Source organism: Lagopus leucura, unplaced genomic scaffold, assembly GCF_019238085.1.
Source record: "Lagopus leucura isolate 7727_CA_CO unplaced genomic scaffold, USGS_WTPT01 Super-Scaffold_100018, whole genome shotgun sequence".
Classification (NCBI taxonomy): Eukaryota; Metazoa; Chordata; class Aves; order Galliformes; family Phasianidae; genus Lagopus; species Lagopus leucura.
In genome coordinates, this window is record NW_024962272.1 from 7,394,047 (window position 1) to 7,410,408 (window position 16,362).

General features: G+C 40.2%; 1 protein-coding gene across 2 annotated transcripts in view; it reads left to right on the forward strand.

The window, feature by feature from the left end:
* The window catches only part of SMC5 (structural maintenance of chromosomes 5), a 61,818-nt gene extending 50,513 nt beyond the window's left edge, over positions 1-11,305 (forward strand). For both annotated transcript variants that reach the window (XM_042877369.1, XM_042877370.1), the window contains exons 18-24: positions 1,294-1,419; positions 5,350-5,445; positions 5,820-5,924; positions 6,098-6,217; positions 8,358-8,537; positions 8,638-8,733; positions 10,740-11,305. In XM_042877369.1, coding sequence (XP_042733303.1) covers positions 1,294-1,419; positions 5,350-5,445; positions 5,820-5,924; positions 6,098-6,217; positions 8,358-8,537; positions 8,638-8,733; positions 10,740-10,880 — 864 coding nt within the window. In that variant the 3' untranslated portion in view covers positions 10,881-11,305. The remainder of the gene's footprint in view (positions 1-1,293; positions 1,420-5,349; positions 5,446-5,819; positions 5,925-6,097; positions 6,218-8,357; positions 8,538-8,637; positions 8,734-10,739) is intronic.
* The last annotated feature ends 5,057 nt before the right edge of the window (positions 11,306-16,362 follow it).

A 16,362-nucleotide genomic window follows, 5' to 3' on the forward strand; every position in this document is an offset into this window, starting at 1 on the left:
CCCCCCCCCCCCCCCCCCCCCCCCACTGGAGGGCTGCAATATTTAACTAAAATACAAAACAATTTAAAAAACGGGGAGATAAAGCACTCTGAAGTGTAGGAATATGATTAGACTTTTCAAACTGCTAGAAGGAAATTCTGAAGCAAAATTGTGTTCAGATGGATTTTGAATTAGGATTTTGTGAATGCCTCTTATGTAACTGTCTATTAAAAGGTGGATTGCAAGTGTAATCAGTCACTGAGTAACAGTAGAGTAAAATAACTTGAACTCAAAACTCAGTCTTCAGGTATGTACTCTTTTTCACTTCTGAATTGGCAGCTTCCAGCTCTCTGCAGCTGTGTGCACCTGAACTGGGAGACAGTAACAGTTATTCTACAGTTGTCCCACTCTATGTGTCAAAGCAGCAGGTGTGAGGCCAGGTCTGTGTGCAGAGAGAAATGAGAGAGTTGTGGGGTCAGAAGCACTATCCCAACTTTTTTGCTTGAATACCAATTTTAAAGATAAACTTTAGCTTAGAGCTTTATATAAGTGTTGTGTTTTCTGAATTGAATTTTCAACTGCTGTTACGGTAAGTCACATTGCATTATAAAAATCATAGGACTATACAAAAGCAAAAACTGCTTTTCACTTACTTTTCAGTGTTGGTTTAATACTGTGAGTTTTTTTTTCTATTTTGCTAGCTGCATAACAGAAGTAGAATATGAAACAGCAAATGGAGGATTTCTAGTTATGTAATTGAGGTTTATTCTGTACAGTTTCAAGTAATCTCTGCCATGTAAATAATGCAATTAGATGGGGGCAAATAAAACATAATGCTCACAAGTAGTTATATTTTGGTTTATTTTTAGTTTGGTTTTTTTGGTTTATTTTTAAATTTAGTGTAAAATTGTCAAGTAATAGACACATTGAAGCTACAAAAAAAGTATGTCTACAGGAAAAATAAATTTAGTTATATTACAAGAAAATGCTTTTGATTAATTTACCTTCATGTATGTTGACTTTGAACAGAAAGCCAGACTAAATTCTACTTGTTGAAATGAAGATATTTTTTTAATTTTGTGCAGTCTTGATTTCTGATTTCTTTATTGATTTCAATAGCATTTGTTGCTGGTAAGCTGTTGTCACCACTGGCTAGAACTGAAGTTCAGCTGTGTGACAACAGCTTGTAAAGTTTAGATGTTCAGTACATTTCTAAAGAATCAGTCAAATTTAATGAAAGTTCATAGACAACAGTGGCCAGCAAGAGGAAATGTGAAGTAAAATATATGTGTATTTTAATATATTTTCTAACAGCAACGTTTTCTTGAACTGGATGAGAGAAAGCGGATGCTTACAGAGAACTGCAAGGAGTTGCTGAAAAAAGCTCGACAGATGTGCAATATGAATCTGGATCAGCATCTTCCAAAAGAGTTTCAAACGGTATGTACAAAAATAAATCTTTGTATTTCTCTTATATTTTGGATAACATACACCATTCTAATTTTTTCAGCAAGTAATACTTTGTACTTAACACTGGAAAGTACCAGCAAAGATCATTTATGTTACCTTGAAACTGTTGGTAAAGACGACTGTTGGTAAAGATCCTCCCTACCAAGGGAAGATCCCTCCTTGATTTGTTCTTTATGAACAGAGAAGGAGATGTGGTGATCAGAAGCTATCTTAGGCACAGTGACCACAAAATGATGGAGTTCTCCATTCATGGTGAAGTCTGAAAAGGGGAGTCAGCAAAACTACTACACTGGACTTCCGGAGGGCAGACTTTGGACTGTTTAGGATGTTGGTTGGGAAAGTCCCCTGGGAGACAGAGGGATCCAGGAAGGCAAAACATCCCTCAAGAAGGACTTCAGAGGTGCTAGGACAGGCTGTTACTGTGTTTCAGAAAATGAACTGACAGGGAAGGCCATCATGGCTGAACAGGGAGCTTTTGCTAAGACTTGGGTTAAAAAAGAGTGTACTACTTTTGGAAGAAGGGACAGGCAACTCGGGAAGAGTACAAGGATGTTGCTATTATATACAGAGAGAAAATTAGAAAGGCAGAAGTCTAACTAGAACTAAATCTGGCCACTGTTATAAAAAGATAACAAAAGTTACGTTTTTCCAAATACATTAATGACCAAAAGAGTGCCAAGGAGAAGTTCCATTCTTTATTGGATACATCAGGGAACATTACCACCAAGGGTAAAGAAACAGGTTAGGAACTCATTGCCTTCTGTCTTTAGTAGTCAAACCAGTTATCCTCAGGGTACTCAGCCTCCTGAGCAGGAAGACAGGCATGGGGAGCAGAATAACCCCCGCCCATAATTCAGAAGAAATCAATTAGTCACTAGCTATTACACCTAAATGATCTCAAGTCTATGGGGCAAGGTGGGATCCACCCAGAGGTACTGAAGAAGATGGCAGAAGTGCTCTCTGAGTCACTTCCCAGTATTTATGTGCGGCCCTGGTCACCTGTGGAGGCTCCATATGACTGGAGACATGTTGCTCATCTACAAGAAAGATTGAATTGAGGGGGCTACAGGCCTATCAGCCTGACCTCTGTGTTGAGGAAGGTCATGGAACAGATCATTTTGAGTGCAATCATGCAGCATCTGTGACAACCAGAGGATCAGGCCTAGCCACCACAGTTTTGTGAAACCTGATCTTCTTTGACCGGGTGGCCGGTCCATAGGATGAGGGTAAGGCTGTTTATGTAGTCTGCAGAGACTTTAGCAAAGCCCTTGACAGGGTCTTCCCCAGCATCCTCCTGGAGAAGTTGGCAGATCATGGCTGAGACGTGTAGTCTTCACTGGATAAAAATCTGGTTAGATGGCTGAGCCCAGAGAGTGGTGCGAATGGAGTTAAATCCAGCTGCTGACTGGTTATGAGGTATGGGTTTCCTAGGGTTAAGTCCTGGGGCCAGTCCTGTTTAATATCTTTATTGATGGTCTGAATGAGGAGATGGAGTGCAACCTCAGTAAGTATGCAGATGAAACAGTGCTGGAAGAAGGTGTCAATCTGCCTGAGGATAGAAAGGCCTACAGAGTGAAATGGATAGGCTGGATCAGTGGGCCGAGGCCAATTGCATGAGGTTCAAAAAGACCAAGTATTGGGTCCTGGAGTTTGGTCACAACAACCCCATGCAATGCTACAGGCTTGGGGCAGTGTGGCTGGAAAACTGCACAGAGGAGAAGGATCTGAGGATGTTAGTCAACAGACAGCTGAACATGAGCCAGTGGTGTGCTCAGGTGGTCAAGAAAGCCAGCAGCATCCTGGCTTGCGTCAGAAATAATGTAGTCAGTGTAGGAAAGTACGCTACAAGACGTTGAGGCCCTGGAGCATGTCCAAAGGAGGCCTGTGAATATGATGGAGGGTCTGAAGCATAAGTTGTATGTGGTCTGGCAACAGGAACTGGGGTTGTTTAGTTCTTCTTCCTTCTCTCTAAATGGGAGATGTATGGATTTGAAAGATTAACTACTTTATGGATTATGAACTGGTTGGCTGGTCGCAGCCAAAGGGTTGCAATCTGTTTCTGGTTGGAGGCCGGTCACAAGCTATCTCTTCAGGGGCTGGTCTTGGGACCAGTGCTCTTCAGCATTTTCATCAGTGACAAAGACAATGGAATTGAATGCACGCTCAGCAAGTTTGCAGATGACAACAAACTGAGTGGTGCAGTCCATACATTGGAGAGAAGGGAAGCCAACAAAAACGACCTGGACAGGCTGGAGAAGTGGGCCCGTAAGAACCTAACGAGGTTCAATGAGGCCAAGTGCAAGGTGCTGCGTGTGGGCTGGGACAGTCCCAGGTATTTATACAGGCTGAGGGAAAAACCCCTTGAGAAAAGCTCTGCAGAGGACTGGACAAGAACCTGGACATGAGGCAGCAGTGTGCGCTTGCTGCCCAGAAGGCTAGCTGTGTTCTGGGCTACATTAAAAGAGCAATGGTCAGTAGGGCGAGGGAAGTGATTGTGCCTCACTACTCAGCTCTTGTGGGGACCCATCTGGAGTACTGCATCCAGGCCTGGGGCCCCCAGCACGAGAAAGATGTAGAGCTCTTAGAATGCGTCCAGAGAAGGGCCACTAAGATGATCAGAGGGGTGGAGCACCTCTCCTATGGAGAAAGGTTGAGGGAACTGGGCTTGTTTACCTTGCAGAAGAGAAGGCTCTGGGGAGAAGGCTCATTGTGGCCTTCCAATATTAGAAGGGAGCAAGGGAAAACAGCTTCTTACAAGGTTTGATAGTGACACGACAAGGGGGAATGGGAGATTCAGGTTAGATATTAGGAGGAAGTTTTTCATACAGAAGGTAGTGGGGCACTGAAACAGGTTGCCCAGGGAGGTTGTGAATGCCCCATCCCTGGAGGCATTTGAGGCCAAGCTGAGTGTGGCTCTGGGCAGTCTGGTGGTTGGAGACCCTGCCTACAGTCAGTTGTAACTAAATTATCTTTGAAGTCCTTTTCAACCCAGGCCATTCTATAGTACAACAGTCTGAAAAGAAGCAGCTCAGGGAAGACCTTATTGTTCTCTACAACTGCCTGAGAAATGGTTGGGACAAGATGGGACTTGTCCTTTTTTCCTAGGTAATTAGAGATAATCCATTACCTCTCATTCTTAAGCTGCTCCAGAGAGGGTTTCGGGTTGGATATTAGAAAAATTGAAAGAGTGAGTAAGCATTGGAACAAGCTGCACAAGGAGGTGTTGGAATCACCATCCCTGGAGACGTTTAAGAAATGTGTAGATGAGGCTCTTAAGGACATGTTTTAGTGGGCATGGTGGTGGTGAGTCGACTGACAGTCAGATTAGGTGATCTTAGTCATCTTTTTCAATTTTAACAATCCTGTCATTCTATTTGGTCTTCTAAAGCATCTTCCAGTAGCGAGACTGTTAGAGCTGGGTTACTCTGACTTTGTTCTGTGCGTAGGGAAAAGAAAAAATCATCTGAGATCTCAATTCAAATTTTTAGGTTTGTATTCACAGAAAGAGTTCAAGACCGTATTATTCTAGCTTCTTGCTTAAAGGGAGTAACGTGAAAACACTTAAAGCTGGGCTGTCTGGTTACCTGCCTGAAGTTCTTTACAGCCGTTGGCAGCATTTGTACAGCCTAAGTAACATAGCCCTGGCTTAAGCTGCGTCTGAGTGCCTGTATCTACACAAGTTAGCAAACAAGGAGCAATTAATTGTGTATCTCTGATAGGCATTGTGGACGTAATTCTCTGTCCAGAAGAGTTTGTGAGGAAATGTTGCTGTGTTAAAATTTTGAACATGAGGCATCCTGAAAAAAAGTAATTGAATGTTTGCTGGCTTATTGAATTCTTTTTAGCAAATGAGCTCTTCATTACCACTGATGTAAAATGCACACATCTTTTCTCTTCTAGGCTTTTCAGACTCTTCCAAACACACTGGAGGAAATAGATGCTTTTCTGAATGAAGAGAAATCAAGGGTCTCCTGTTTCACAGGCCTGAGTGCTTCAGTATGTTCACTTCTTTCTCTCCACCCTCTTTCCCTTTTCTTCCACCCGTGTTGTACTTACTTCCACTCTGTACTAGATTTCTTGGTTTAATAAGCTAGACAGCAGAAACAATGTGTGTAAATGCCAGATTCTGCATCTATTAGAATTGTAAGTAGGTTCTTCCTAAAGAACAGTGTGTTCTGTGCCTGTTTTTTCTTTTTAAAAGTTGCAGTAACCTGAAATAAGAAATACAGTTTATGTGCCTTGAAGCTGGAAATGTCATGTTCACTGTACAGTGTAACAGTTACATGATTGTGTTTGAGCAGGATAATATTTTTACAATTCCTGTTAGAGTTGGTAAACATTGTCTGTACTTTCCATTCTTATTCTAAAAGGTTGTTGAAGAATGCAGTAAGCAAATGGAGGAAATACAAAAGTTGATGGAAGATATAGAAGAAAATAAAAAGGAATTGGATAACTATAAGCAAAGTATTTCAGAGGTAATAGTTGAAATTAGCAATTCTGTATTAGTATGTCTTCATCTGAATAGAACATGAGTACAAAAATAACTGAGCATAAAGTGAGATGTTAGCTTCTGTAATTATGATATTTTTAATTGATATCTAAAGAAAAATCACAGAAAATTATTTTACATGGATGTTTTCACTTCTAGATAAAAGAAAGATGGTTAAACCCCTTGAAAAAGATGGTTGAGAGCATTAATGAGAAATTCAGTGGCTTCTTTAGTTCTATGGAAAGTGTTGGTGAAGTTGATCTTCATGTGGAAAATGAGGTATGACTGAATTTTCACCTAGAAGAATATCGCATTCGCTTGGTAATTTGTTATTTAATCAGTATTTATTTGGATTGTAGGGAAGATGTTGTTTAAGGTCCGTTTTTTTAACCGGTGTGCTAGAACTGACTGATAAATCTGATAAAATGAAAATGAGTCGTTATTCAGTTGCATAGGAGTTCAACTCGTGGATGTTTGGATGCTTCGTACAGTTGAATAAATTATGCAGCATTCTCAAACACAGAATTGTTTTTATTCTTTTCATGAAAGATTCATTTTGAGAATGCTCTTTTAGATCTTGAATTTCTGAAAGTGCTTCTACATTCTGCCAAAACAATAGCCTTCAGGGAAAGCAGTGAGTGAGCAGTGCATGATCTGAAATTTCAGAGCATTGTCTGTGTTTCCTTCTTTTTACTGTATTAGGTGGAACTGTGCATTTCAGTTCTGATTTTTTTTCCTTCTCTGTTACTCTTTTACAAGGCTCAGTGAGAGGCACTGCGTTTACTTTACCTTTAAATCTGTTATGTTATTAATATACTTCTGTGTGTATATGTTGTTGCTGATTTGTGCTATTCTATTACGATTTAGTGGCTAAAAGCTGGTACAGTTTTAATGATTTAATTCTGTCTATGGTTTTTCTCAGCTTTTGGCATTTTGACTGTTTTGAAGCAGTAGCAATCAGCCTGTTGCATCATTACTGACGCTTAACCTCTGATGAAAAGTTTTAAGCTCCAGTGGTACTTTGGGGAGTGAGTGATATTCATTGTAGTGAGTTGAAGAGAAATTGGTTGTTTTGTTTTAAACTAACTGCTGTAATAAACTAACTGCTTAAATATTCTTTTTTTTAGGTACTGCGTGCATTTTGCAGCATTAATAGTTGATGTACTTCTTTTTTTTTTTTTTTGCTGGTTTTTTGTTTTGCAGTAAATTACTCCAGCAGCTCTAAAAATATGTGAAATGTTACTTACTGTCTGGGACAAAACAGTAACTGGAAAAGTTTTGTATGTGAACAGTGCTTAAGAGTGTATCAGAGCTAGTATGAAGTGGTGGGGCATAAAAAGAGAAGGGGCTTTTCAATTCTTCTGGAAGTTATTTACAAAGACAGTTCTCTTTTACACAAATACCATCCTTTACCTAAAAACAAAGTGGAAAAGAATGCAGAGAAAAACAGTAAAGCAGTTTAAAAGCAAAGTGAATTGGGGCTAAGTATGTAGTTTGCTCTGAAAGTACTGCCTCCTATTTATTTCCATGAAAATTACTACAGATAAAAGAGCACAATAACGCAATTTGATAGAGCAAATTCTCAGCTACAGAACGCTGTTTTTCATCATAGTCACCACCATTAGATATTCATTTTCACTAGTGATGAACAAGAACCTGCATGCCACACTTGTGAAAGTTTGTACTAGCAGAGGTGATCCAGTGCCTCACTGTGCTAGCATCCACTGTTTTGTCTCCATAAATGTTCAGTGGGTGTCGATAAATGTCAGTAGGTACAATTTTTTTCCCCATGGGAGAATTCAGTCACAACCTTTGGAAGAGCTCAAGGATCTTTAAAGGATCCTTTCCAACCTCAGCCATTCTATGGTTCAAACGCGCTCCCATGTTAAACACCATTCAGTCTGACTGCCCCTCTGCTGCCATCTGTTGCACAGCAAAAGCACGTAATGGAATACTGGTGGAAGATTCAAATTCTACTGCCATGGCACCAACATCTGTCTCTGAATTCATGGGACAACATAATGAAATATGAGGGCTACTCCAAAATAAATGCCTTCTATCTCCTTTGAAGGTCTTGGCCTTTTTACTTGGGAAGGTGTCAAAACTAGTTTGAGAGGTTAACTAGTATTACTGTACCAATGAGTAAAGCTTTTTCCTCAAGGGATCAACATCCATAATGCAAGAAACAAAAAATGTCTTCTAGTTCTTGAGTTTCATATCTTCCTACTTTTCAGAAGACTCTTTTGCCCTTATCTGTAAACATGAGAGGAGAACCCTCTAGACAGTAGTGCTGTTGTTATGAATATTCTTGTGACATTGGAGAGGGAGTGGCCTTGAGTTGTGCCAGGTTGGGACATAAGGATTCAGGTTGGATATAAGAAAAAATGTTTTCTCTGAAAGAGTGGTCTCACTTTTGTAGGAGGAGTACGACAAATACGGAATTCGCATAAGAGTCAAATTCCATAACTTCACTGATCTTCATGAATTGACTCCATATCATCAGAGTGGAGGTGAGAAAAGTGTTTCAACTGTCTTGTACCTGATGGCTCTACAGGAACTCAACAGGTGTCCTTTCAGGGTTGTAGATGAAATAAATCAGGTGAGGATCAATTGTGCAGTAAATAATCACATATTATACAGATACTTACGAAATAGTAGAGAGAACAGCCTTTTTTATTTTTTTATTTTTTTCCTTTAAGGGCATGGATCCAGTGAATGAAAGAAGAGTTTTTGAAATGTTTGTGAAAACTGCTTGTAAAGAAAGCACATCACAGTACTTCTTAATTACACCCAAGGTATGTGGCTGAAAATGAAAGTTTTGTGTGTAGGAGAGCTTAACTTTGTGTGACAGATTCTCTATAAACACTGAGTAACTTTGATTTGTGTTACCTAAAGGATTAATATTAAATGAGTAACTGTAGCAGAATTTATCAATTTTAAGGACCGTTTTGCCAGGAATTCACATAACGTGTATGTGTGAAAACTCATGCCATCATAAAGATGGCATTCTGTGTGTCTGGCTTGAGGTAGGCTCTGGTAAATAGGGTACGTTGTAACAAGACTGTCAAATGTAATGCTTTAACCTAAAACACAAATGTCCTTGAAACAGAGACCAATTTCCAAACATGACTGTGGAAAAGGCTAGTGTTACTGGCAAGTGCTGCTGGCCTCAGAAGATGAAGAGAAGTTTCACAGTCATGGAGGAAACTCTGATGACTAGTAGGGGCTTAGAAGCACAGAAAGGGTCAGTGTTAAGCAGCATGGAAAATGGCTTGAAAAGGACTTTTCAGTCAGGAACAGCCAGTGCTCAATCACGTATATAGGTTAAAACAAACAAAAAAACCAGCAGTTAACTTTCTGAGTTTGATGATGTAGCTTGCAAAGCCTATCAGATAGGATGGCAGTTCAGCTGTGTTTTGAACAGGGGCTGATTCAACTAACACAGGGCAGTTAGAACCACTAGAAATAATTTGTATGCCAGGGTGACAAGAATGGGCCTTATACTTCTTATTAAGATGTCAGTTTTCCTATATCCCCATTTTTGCTGCATTTAAAAAAATATGGGGTATTATGTGCTATTCTTTCCTTTAAAGAACAATTGAAAGACCTAAGAAAAGCCAGCTATAGCAGTTACCTAAAATAAATAAAAATAGAGGGAAGGTGATGCTTGTTATTCCTTTTGATATTGCGGTTCACTTATCTCCACACAGGCGGTCATTTCTTTGTTGTGTTATTTTTGACTGTCTTGTTGTGTATATCTGTCTCATTTTGCATTTCTGTGATTTCTGTCCTTATCATTCATTCTACTTTTCTCTTTCTTACTTTGAGGAACAGCAGTCATTTGAATGGATATTGAAAGTATAGCTCTACCAGTAGAAGTGCTTCTCGTGTGTGGGGGCTATAGAAGATGACTGAGGATTCGGAGTCTGTTTTAAAAGTTGAGCTCATTGTGAAATTATGAAGAATAGACAAGGGGAAAAAATTGAATTTGCAAAGTTAGTCAAAAATCAGAGCAAAAATGAGAAGCAAGAAGAAACTTCAGAGTTTAAAAAAGTCTAACATTTATGGTAAAAAGAAGATCAAAGAGTGTGTAGTACCATGGTTCAGCAGCGTCATGCTGTTATGAAGAGAAAATATTGAGGTTTTTGTTGGACCATATTGTACTTTCGGTTTCTTTGGGATTTTTTGGTGTTTTTTTTCATAAACAGATTTTTAGTAAAATCAGTCATGAGTAGATGATAACCAGATGTTGAAGTTGTAATGGCCTACTGGAAGGAATTGTATTGAAATACCACTTCATGTAAATAAAGATAAGGAAAGTTGCATTCTGGATAACTGTGATTCACTGACAGAATGAATGAATGTATTTCTTAGCAGTGAGTCCTGGGTTTGAAAATCAGTGTTTGTAATATCAAACTATGATACAAATAACTGTCATGTAGGGAATGATTGTTTCTTTTCTAGAGAGCAAGATTACAGGTCAAAGTAATCTAAAATTAGGTAATCCTGGATAGGGCAAGTAAGCAAAGACTTCATTCACCGCAAGAAGATACAGATAGAAACTTTTTTGCATAGTAAGAAACAAGTGCAACATGTAAATTACCTGAGTTATACGTACAGCCTCTTTGGGGGTTTCTGGGAAGAAACTATACATCATCTGTCAGAAAAATTAGGAAATTCATCCTGTAGTGTTGACCTTTTAAGGTATAAGCTTTACATTAACCTTCTTCTCTGCTTTTAGGTAATGGGGAACGTGGTCTTTTCTGGCTGTTTAAACTTTGACTTTTGTGTTTTTCCCCAGCTCTTGCAGAATCTCACTTACAATGAAAGGATGACGTTGCTGTTTGTCTACAATGGACCTTTTATGGTGGAGGCAAACAAATGGAACTTAAAGACTTTCTGTAGGCGGCGGCGGCGGCTTGGAAGGACGGATGAACAGTGATACATACACTATATATATGCATATACACACGTATATAAAATATTTGGTGTTTTTATAGAATATTTTATAACATCAGTCATTCAGATCTTCAGAAATTGTAAAAGATGAGAAACTGCAAAGGGTCAATTCTTAAGAGATTTGTAAAAATACATTGGATTTGAAATGCATGATTTTTTTTATATCTTTCATAGTGGCTTGTTTAAATAATATTTTAAATAAAAAGGAAGTTTCTTTATTTTATTACTTTCAGTAATATAAAAAATATGTTTAATTGTTCTAGGTTATATTGGACTAAACTGATGTTTGTTTTTCTAAAAGTTTGGAGTTTACTTTTATTAAACTGTATTCCTCTCACGAAGTTAAGGATGTTCCCCAACTTTTCCAACTGAAATGGAAAGTTTTTGAATGAATAAACAAATGAAACAGAAGATGTGTGAGAAGATAATTGTGTGTAAGTAGCTGTGCATTGTTTTTTGCTTTGTGAAGATAGACTTATGTATGTCTATTTTATGTGTATATGGCGAGTAGACTGGTAATGTACTTCATTATTGTAATTATATTTTAGCCAGTGTTGCAATTTTGTATTCTTGGAAGGGTAAGGTCTTTATTTTTCACAGCAAGAAGATGTGACAGAACCAGGTGTTTTTGAAACAGTTGAAGCCGTGAGCTTGTTAGTTTGCAGAGATGAAACTCAGTGATGTGTAACTTCTTTAAAGTAAAACTGGGTATGAGCAGTGTTTAGCTGTGCTGGAGTGATTGTACATACAGTAGCTTTTTATCCTTAACTATAGAATTAATCAGTAGAGTAGGTGTTAAGTCTTGGAAAGTAAATTTCATAGAACATTGTATACAATTCAGTAGCACATTGAATACCTAAAATACATTTCAAATTCTTTAGTTGTATTACAAATTTTGTAAATGGATGAAAACAATGACTGATATCTAAAATGTACACGAAAACAAGTGAGTTAGAGAACATCTGAAAATAGGCAGTATTCTCTTTTTCACCAGGAAAGAAGCTTTAAGTAGAATTCTATTCATAATTTGGTGTCCATTTGATTTTAAATGAGAGGTTTTTTTAATAGCATCCTGTCAGGAAACTGCCCACAAAATTGGTATTTTCACACAAGAATGAGGTAGTAGAAATAAAGTTACTCACTGCAAAACTTAAGCCAAGATATGAAGGTTTTCAAGCACAAAAAGTAAAGAATTCTCATTTTGAATAAAATAACCTTTAGATATGAACTGTGTACAACTGCATCGCAGGTCAAAGACTGACAACTATGGTGGAGCCCTGTCTGACTGTGGAGTTCCTGCAATTAGCTCCATGAGGATTAGCATCCATCCACACATATTTGACAGAAGTTATGAGTGTGAAAATTAGGGCTGTAGTCCAAGGATTTAGGGGGCTGCAAAAATATCCTTGAAATAATTGAGGGTACAAGGCCTGTCTGCTTTATTGCAAGATTTGTCCTCAAATGTGTTCTTTGGTCTTCAGAATCTTTGGCTTCTCATAATCTTGAACAGGTAAGGTGAATTTTTATTACTGTTATAATTTAGTGGAAAAATCTTTATTTTCTGAGGATCACTTAATGAGAAGTACTGCTTGTTTTCAGTGCTTGAATAGGTGAAACTGCTTACATATACTTATCTTAGGACTCAATTTTTCTGTGCCTGAATAGCACTGATTATCTGTTCTTAGTACTGTCATTGTAGAAGTTAATGGGGTTTCTTCTTAGAATTGTGTTTTCTTTTTCATGTTTCAGTCTGAGCAAGGTAGAAAAGATAGTCTGACTTCAGGAGAACAATACTTCTGATCCTGTCTCAAAAATTCTGTCCTGTGGATGCATGCCTACTGCAGTGCACAAGTAAAGAGAATTGCAAATCTGAGTAATAGAAGATTTTCCCCCTTGGTTAAGGTGGATCTCATCAGAGAGCGAGTCAAAATCACAGAATCACAGAATGGCCTGAGTTGGAAGGGACCTAAAGGATCATGAATCTCCAACCCCCCTGCCACAGGCAGGGCCACCAAACTCCAGATTCAATACCAGACCAGGCTGCCCAGGGCCCCATCCTATCTGGCCTTGAACACCTCCAGGGACGGGGCATCCACAACCACTCTGGGCAGCCTGTTCCAGAACCTTACCACTCTCTATAAAGAATTTCCCTCTGACATCCAACCTCAATTTTCCCTCCCTCAACTTCAAGCCATTTCCCCTTGTCCTGCAGTTATCCACCCTTTCAAGAGTTTGGTTGCCCTCTTGTTTGTAGGCTCCCTTTAGGTATTGAAAGGCTGCAATGAGGTCACCCCGCAGCCTTCTCTTTTCCAGACTGACCAAGCCCAGCTCCCTCAGCCTGTCCTCATAGGAGAAGTGCTCCAGTCCCCTGATCATCTTCATGGCTCTCCTCTGGACCCTCTCCAACAACTCCCTGTCTTTCTTGTACTGGGGGCTCCACACCTGGACACAGTTCTCCAGATGGGGCTTCGCAAGAGCAGAGTAGAGGGGGACAATCACCTCCCTGTCCCTGCTGGCCACCCCTCTTCTGATGGAGCCCAGGATACCATTTGCCTTCCAAGCTACAAGAGCACACTGCTGGCTCATGTTAAGTTTTTCATCTATCAGGACCCCCAGGTCCTTCTCTGCAGGGCTGCTCTCAAGGACCGCTCCTTCCAGTCTGTATGGATGCCTGGGATTCCTCTGGCCCAAGTGCAAAACTCTGCACTTTGCTGTGTTGAACTTCATCAGGTTCATGCAGGTCCACCTTTCCAGCCTCTCCAGGTCCCTCTGAATGCCATCCCTTCCTTCCACTGTGTCAACCGCACCACTCAGCTTGGTGTCCTCAGCAAACTTGCTGAGGGTGCACTCGATTCCATCATCGATGTCATTGATAAAGATGTTAAAAAGCATTGGTCTCAAGACAGACCCCTGGGGGCTGCTGCTCGTTACCAGCCTCCACCTGGACACAGAGCCATTGATGACCACCTTCTGTCTGCAGCCTTTCAACCAATTTCTGGTTTTCAAATCATTGCACACAAATCCATGGGCCCCAGTGGGATGTACCTGTGTGTGCTGAGGGAGCTGGCAGAGGTGACTGCTGAGCCACTCTGTCATCTTTGAAAGCTGTTGGAGAATGGGAGAAGTCCCTCAAGACTGGGGGGACTAATTGTATCACACTATTCTTCAAAAAGACCAAGAAGGGCAATCAGGGAAATTACAGGGAAGTCATCCTCACCTCTGTCTCTGGAAAGGTGGTGGAACATCTTGTTCTGGGTGCCATCTCAAAGTAATTGGAAGAATGTTATCAGAGGTAGTTAGTATGGATTCACAAAGGGGAAGTCATGCTTGACCAACCTGGTAGCCACCTATGATGTTATTAGCGGATGGGTAGATGGAAGGAGAGCAGTGGATGTTGTGTACACTGGCTTCAGCAAGATATTTAACAGCAGCATTCTTGTGAGCATCAGACAGAGCAGACAATGAAGTAGACTATGAACAGTGTGACTGCCAGGTTGTCATTAGTGCCGTAGTCTGGTTGGAGGTCTGTAAGTATCTGAGTTCCTAGAGGTCATTGTTTGATACAGTCTTACTCAGCATCTTCATAAATTACCCAGGTGAAGGGTCCATCCTCAGCAAGTCTGTTGGTAATACAAAGCTGGGATAAGTGACTTATGCATCAGAAGTCTGTGCTGCCATTCAAGACCTGAATAGATTGGAGAGTTAGGTGAAGGAGAATCTGATGAGAATCAGCAAGAACAAGTATAGAATTTTGCACCTGGGGAGGCATAACTGCATGCATCAGTACAGTTCAGGGGCTAATCTGCTGGATGGGATCTCTTTAGAAAAGGACCTGAGTGTCTCAGTGGGCACATGAGCCAGCAGCATGCCCATGTGTCCAAGAAGGCCAGTGGTGCCCTGGGGTGCGATTAGAAGGATGTGGCCAGCAAGTTGAGCAAAGCGGTCCTTCCCCTCTGTCCTGATGATTCCACATCTAGAATACTATGTCCAGTTCTGGGCTCCTCAGTTAAAGAAGACAGAACTATTGGGGAGAGTACAGTGGAGGGCAACAAAGGTAGCTGAGAGCCTGGAACGTCTCCTGTAAAAAATGGGTGAGAGTCCTGGGACTGTCCAGCTGGGAGAAGAGTGAGAGAAGATCTCATCTTCGTTTATAAGCATCTGAAGAAGTCAAATTGTTGGGGGTGGACTCTTTTCAGTGGCATGCAGTCATAGAACAAGGGGCAGTGGGCAGAAATTGCAACACAAGTTTCATACAAACTTACTGACTTTACACGCAAACGTACTGACTTTACTGTCAGACTGAGAGAGTACAGGCTGACCAGAGGTTGTGGAGTCTCCATATCTAGAGATACCGAAGACCTGCCTGAATGCCTACCAGTGCCACCTGCTGCAGGGAATGTGCCTCTGATCTCAGGAAATGTTTCAACCCCCACAGTTCTGTAATTTTGTGAATGATGGATTTATGAGTGTTTACTTCTTTTTTGGAGATGTCAAAATCAGAACCTTCAGTCAATAGTAACATTATCTGGCTACAATCCTAATATGACTGTGATTCATCCTACCTGTTACCACTACTGTTCAGTGTAATGTTGATGAATGGAACATCACCTCTCAGCGGATCTGCTAGCTAAAGCTTTTAAGAAAGAGCCATGAAACATACATTGTGTTTAAAAACAGCTGGTGCTATTTGCAAATGAGCTGCAGGTTGCAACAGTGTGCCTCACTGTTGCACAATACACATGTTGCAGTTGGTAGCCTGCTAATTCAAGTGACAAGCGTGTCCTCATCCATCATAAGGACTTTTACAGCCTACAAATAAGTATTTTGGACTAGATACTGTATTAAGGCATGAAAATCCACACTAAGTGACTGAGTGTAGCTGTAGTATTCCTTAGCATTCCTTAACTTGTGTATTGAGCACTTAATTGCTGCCAGCTTTCTTGCTGTTCTTATGCTTTGCTACTGCTAATAAGCTCCTTGGACATGCTTCCTAGAAAAATGAGTAACGATAATTTCAGTATGATTTTGAAGAGGAGGGGATGAGTAGGAGTTTAGATTAAATATGCATATAGTATTCAGCTTTTCTTGATCAGTAGATTACTTCAAAATTACAGAAGTGGAAAGAACCCAAAGCATTCTGAAAGCCAAAATATAATTTGGGTTTTCTCCAAAACAGGTACTCCTTCCTGTTTAGGCCAGCTGAACAATATGATCTTGTATCCATGACCTGTGAGAAGCACCTGTGTCTGCTCACATTTTGAGGCACAAAGAGAAGCAGCATGGAAATTGTGACTTACTGTGAGAAATAAAACAATTTTGAGTAAACGAATATTCAAAAGCATGTGTAGATCACCTTTCAGCACTGTTTTTCTTGACTGAAAATGTTACTTGTGCATGTATGCTACTGGTAGTGAGAAAATAGCGTTTAGTTGCATGAAGTAGCACACCAGACTGAAGAGGGACCC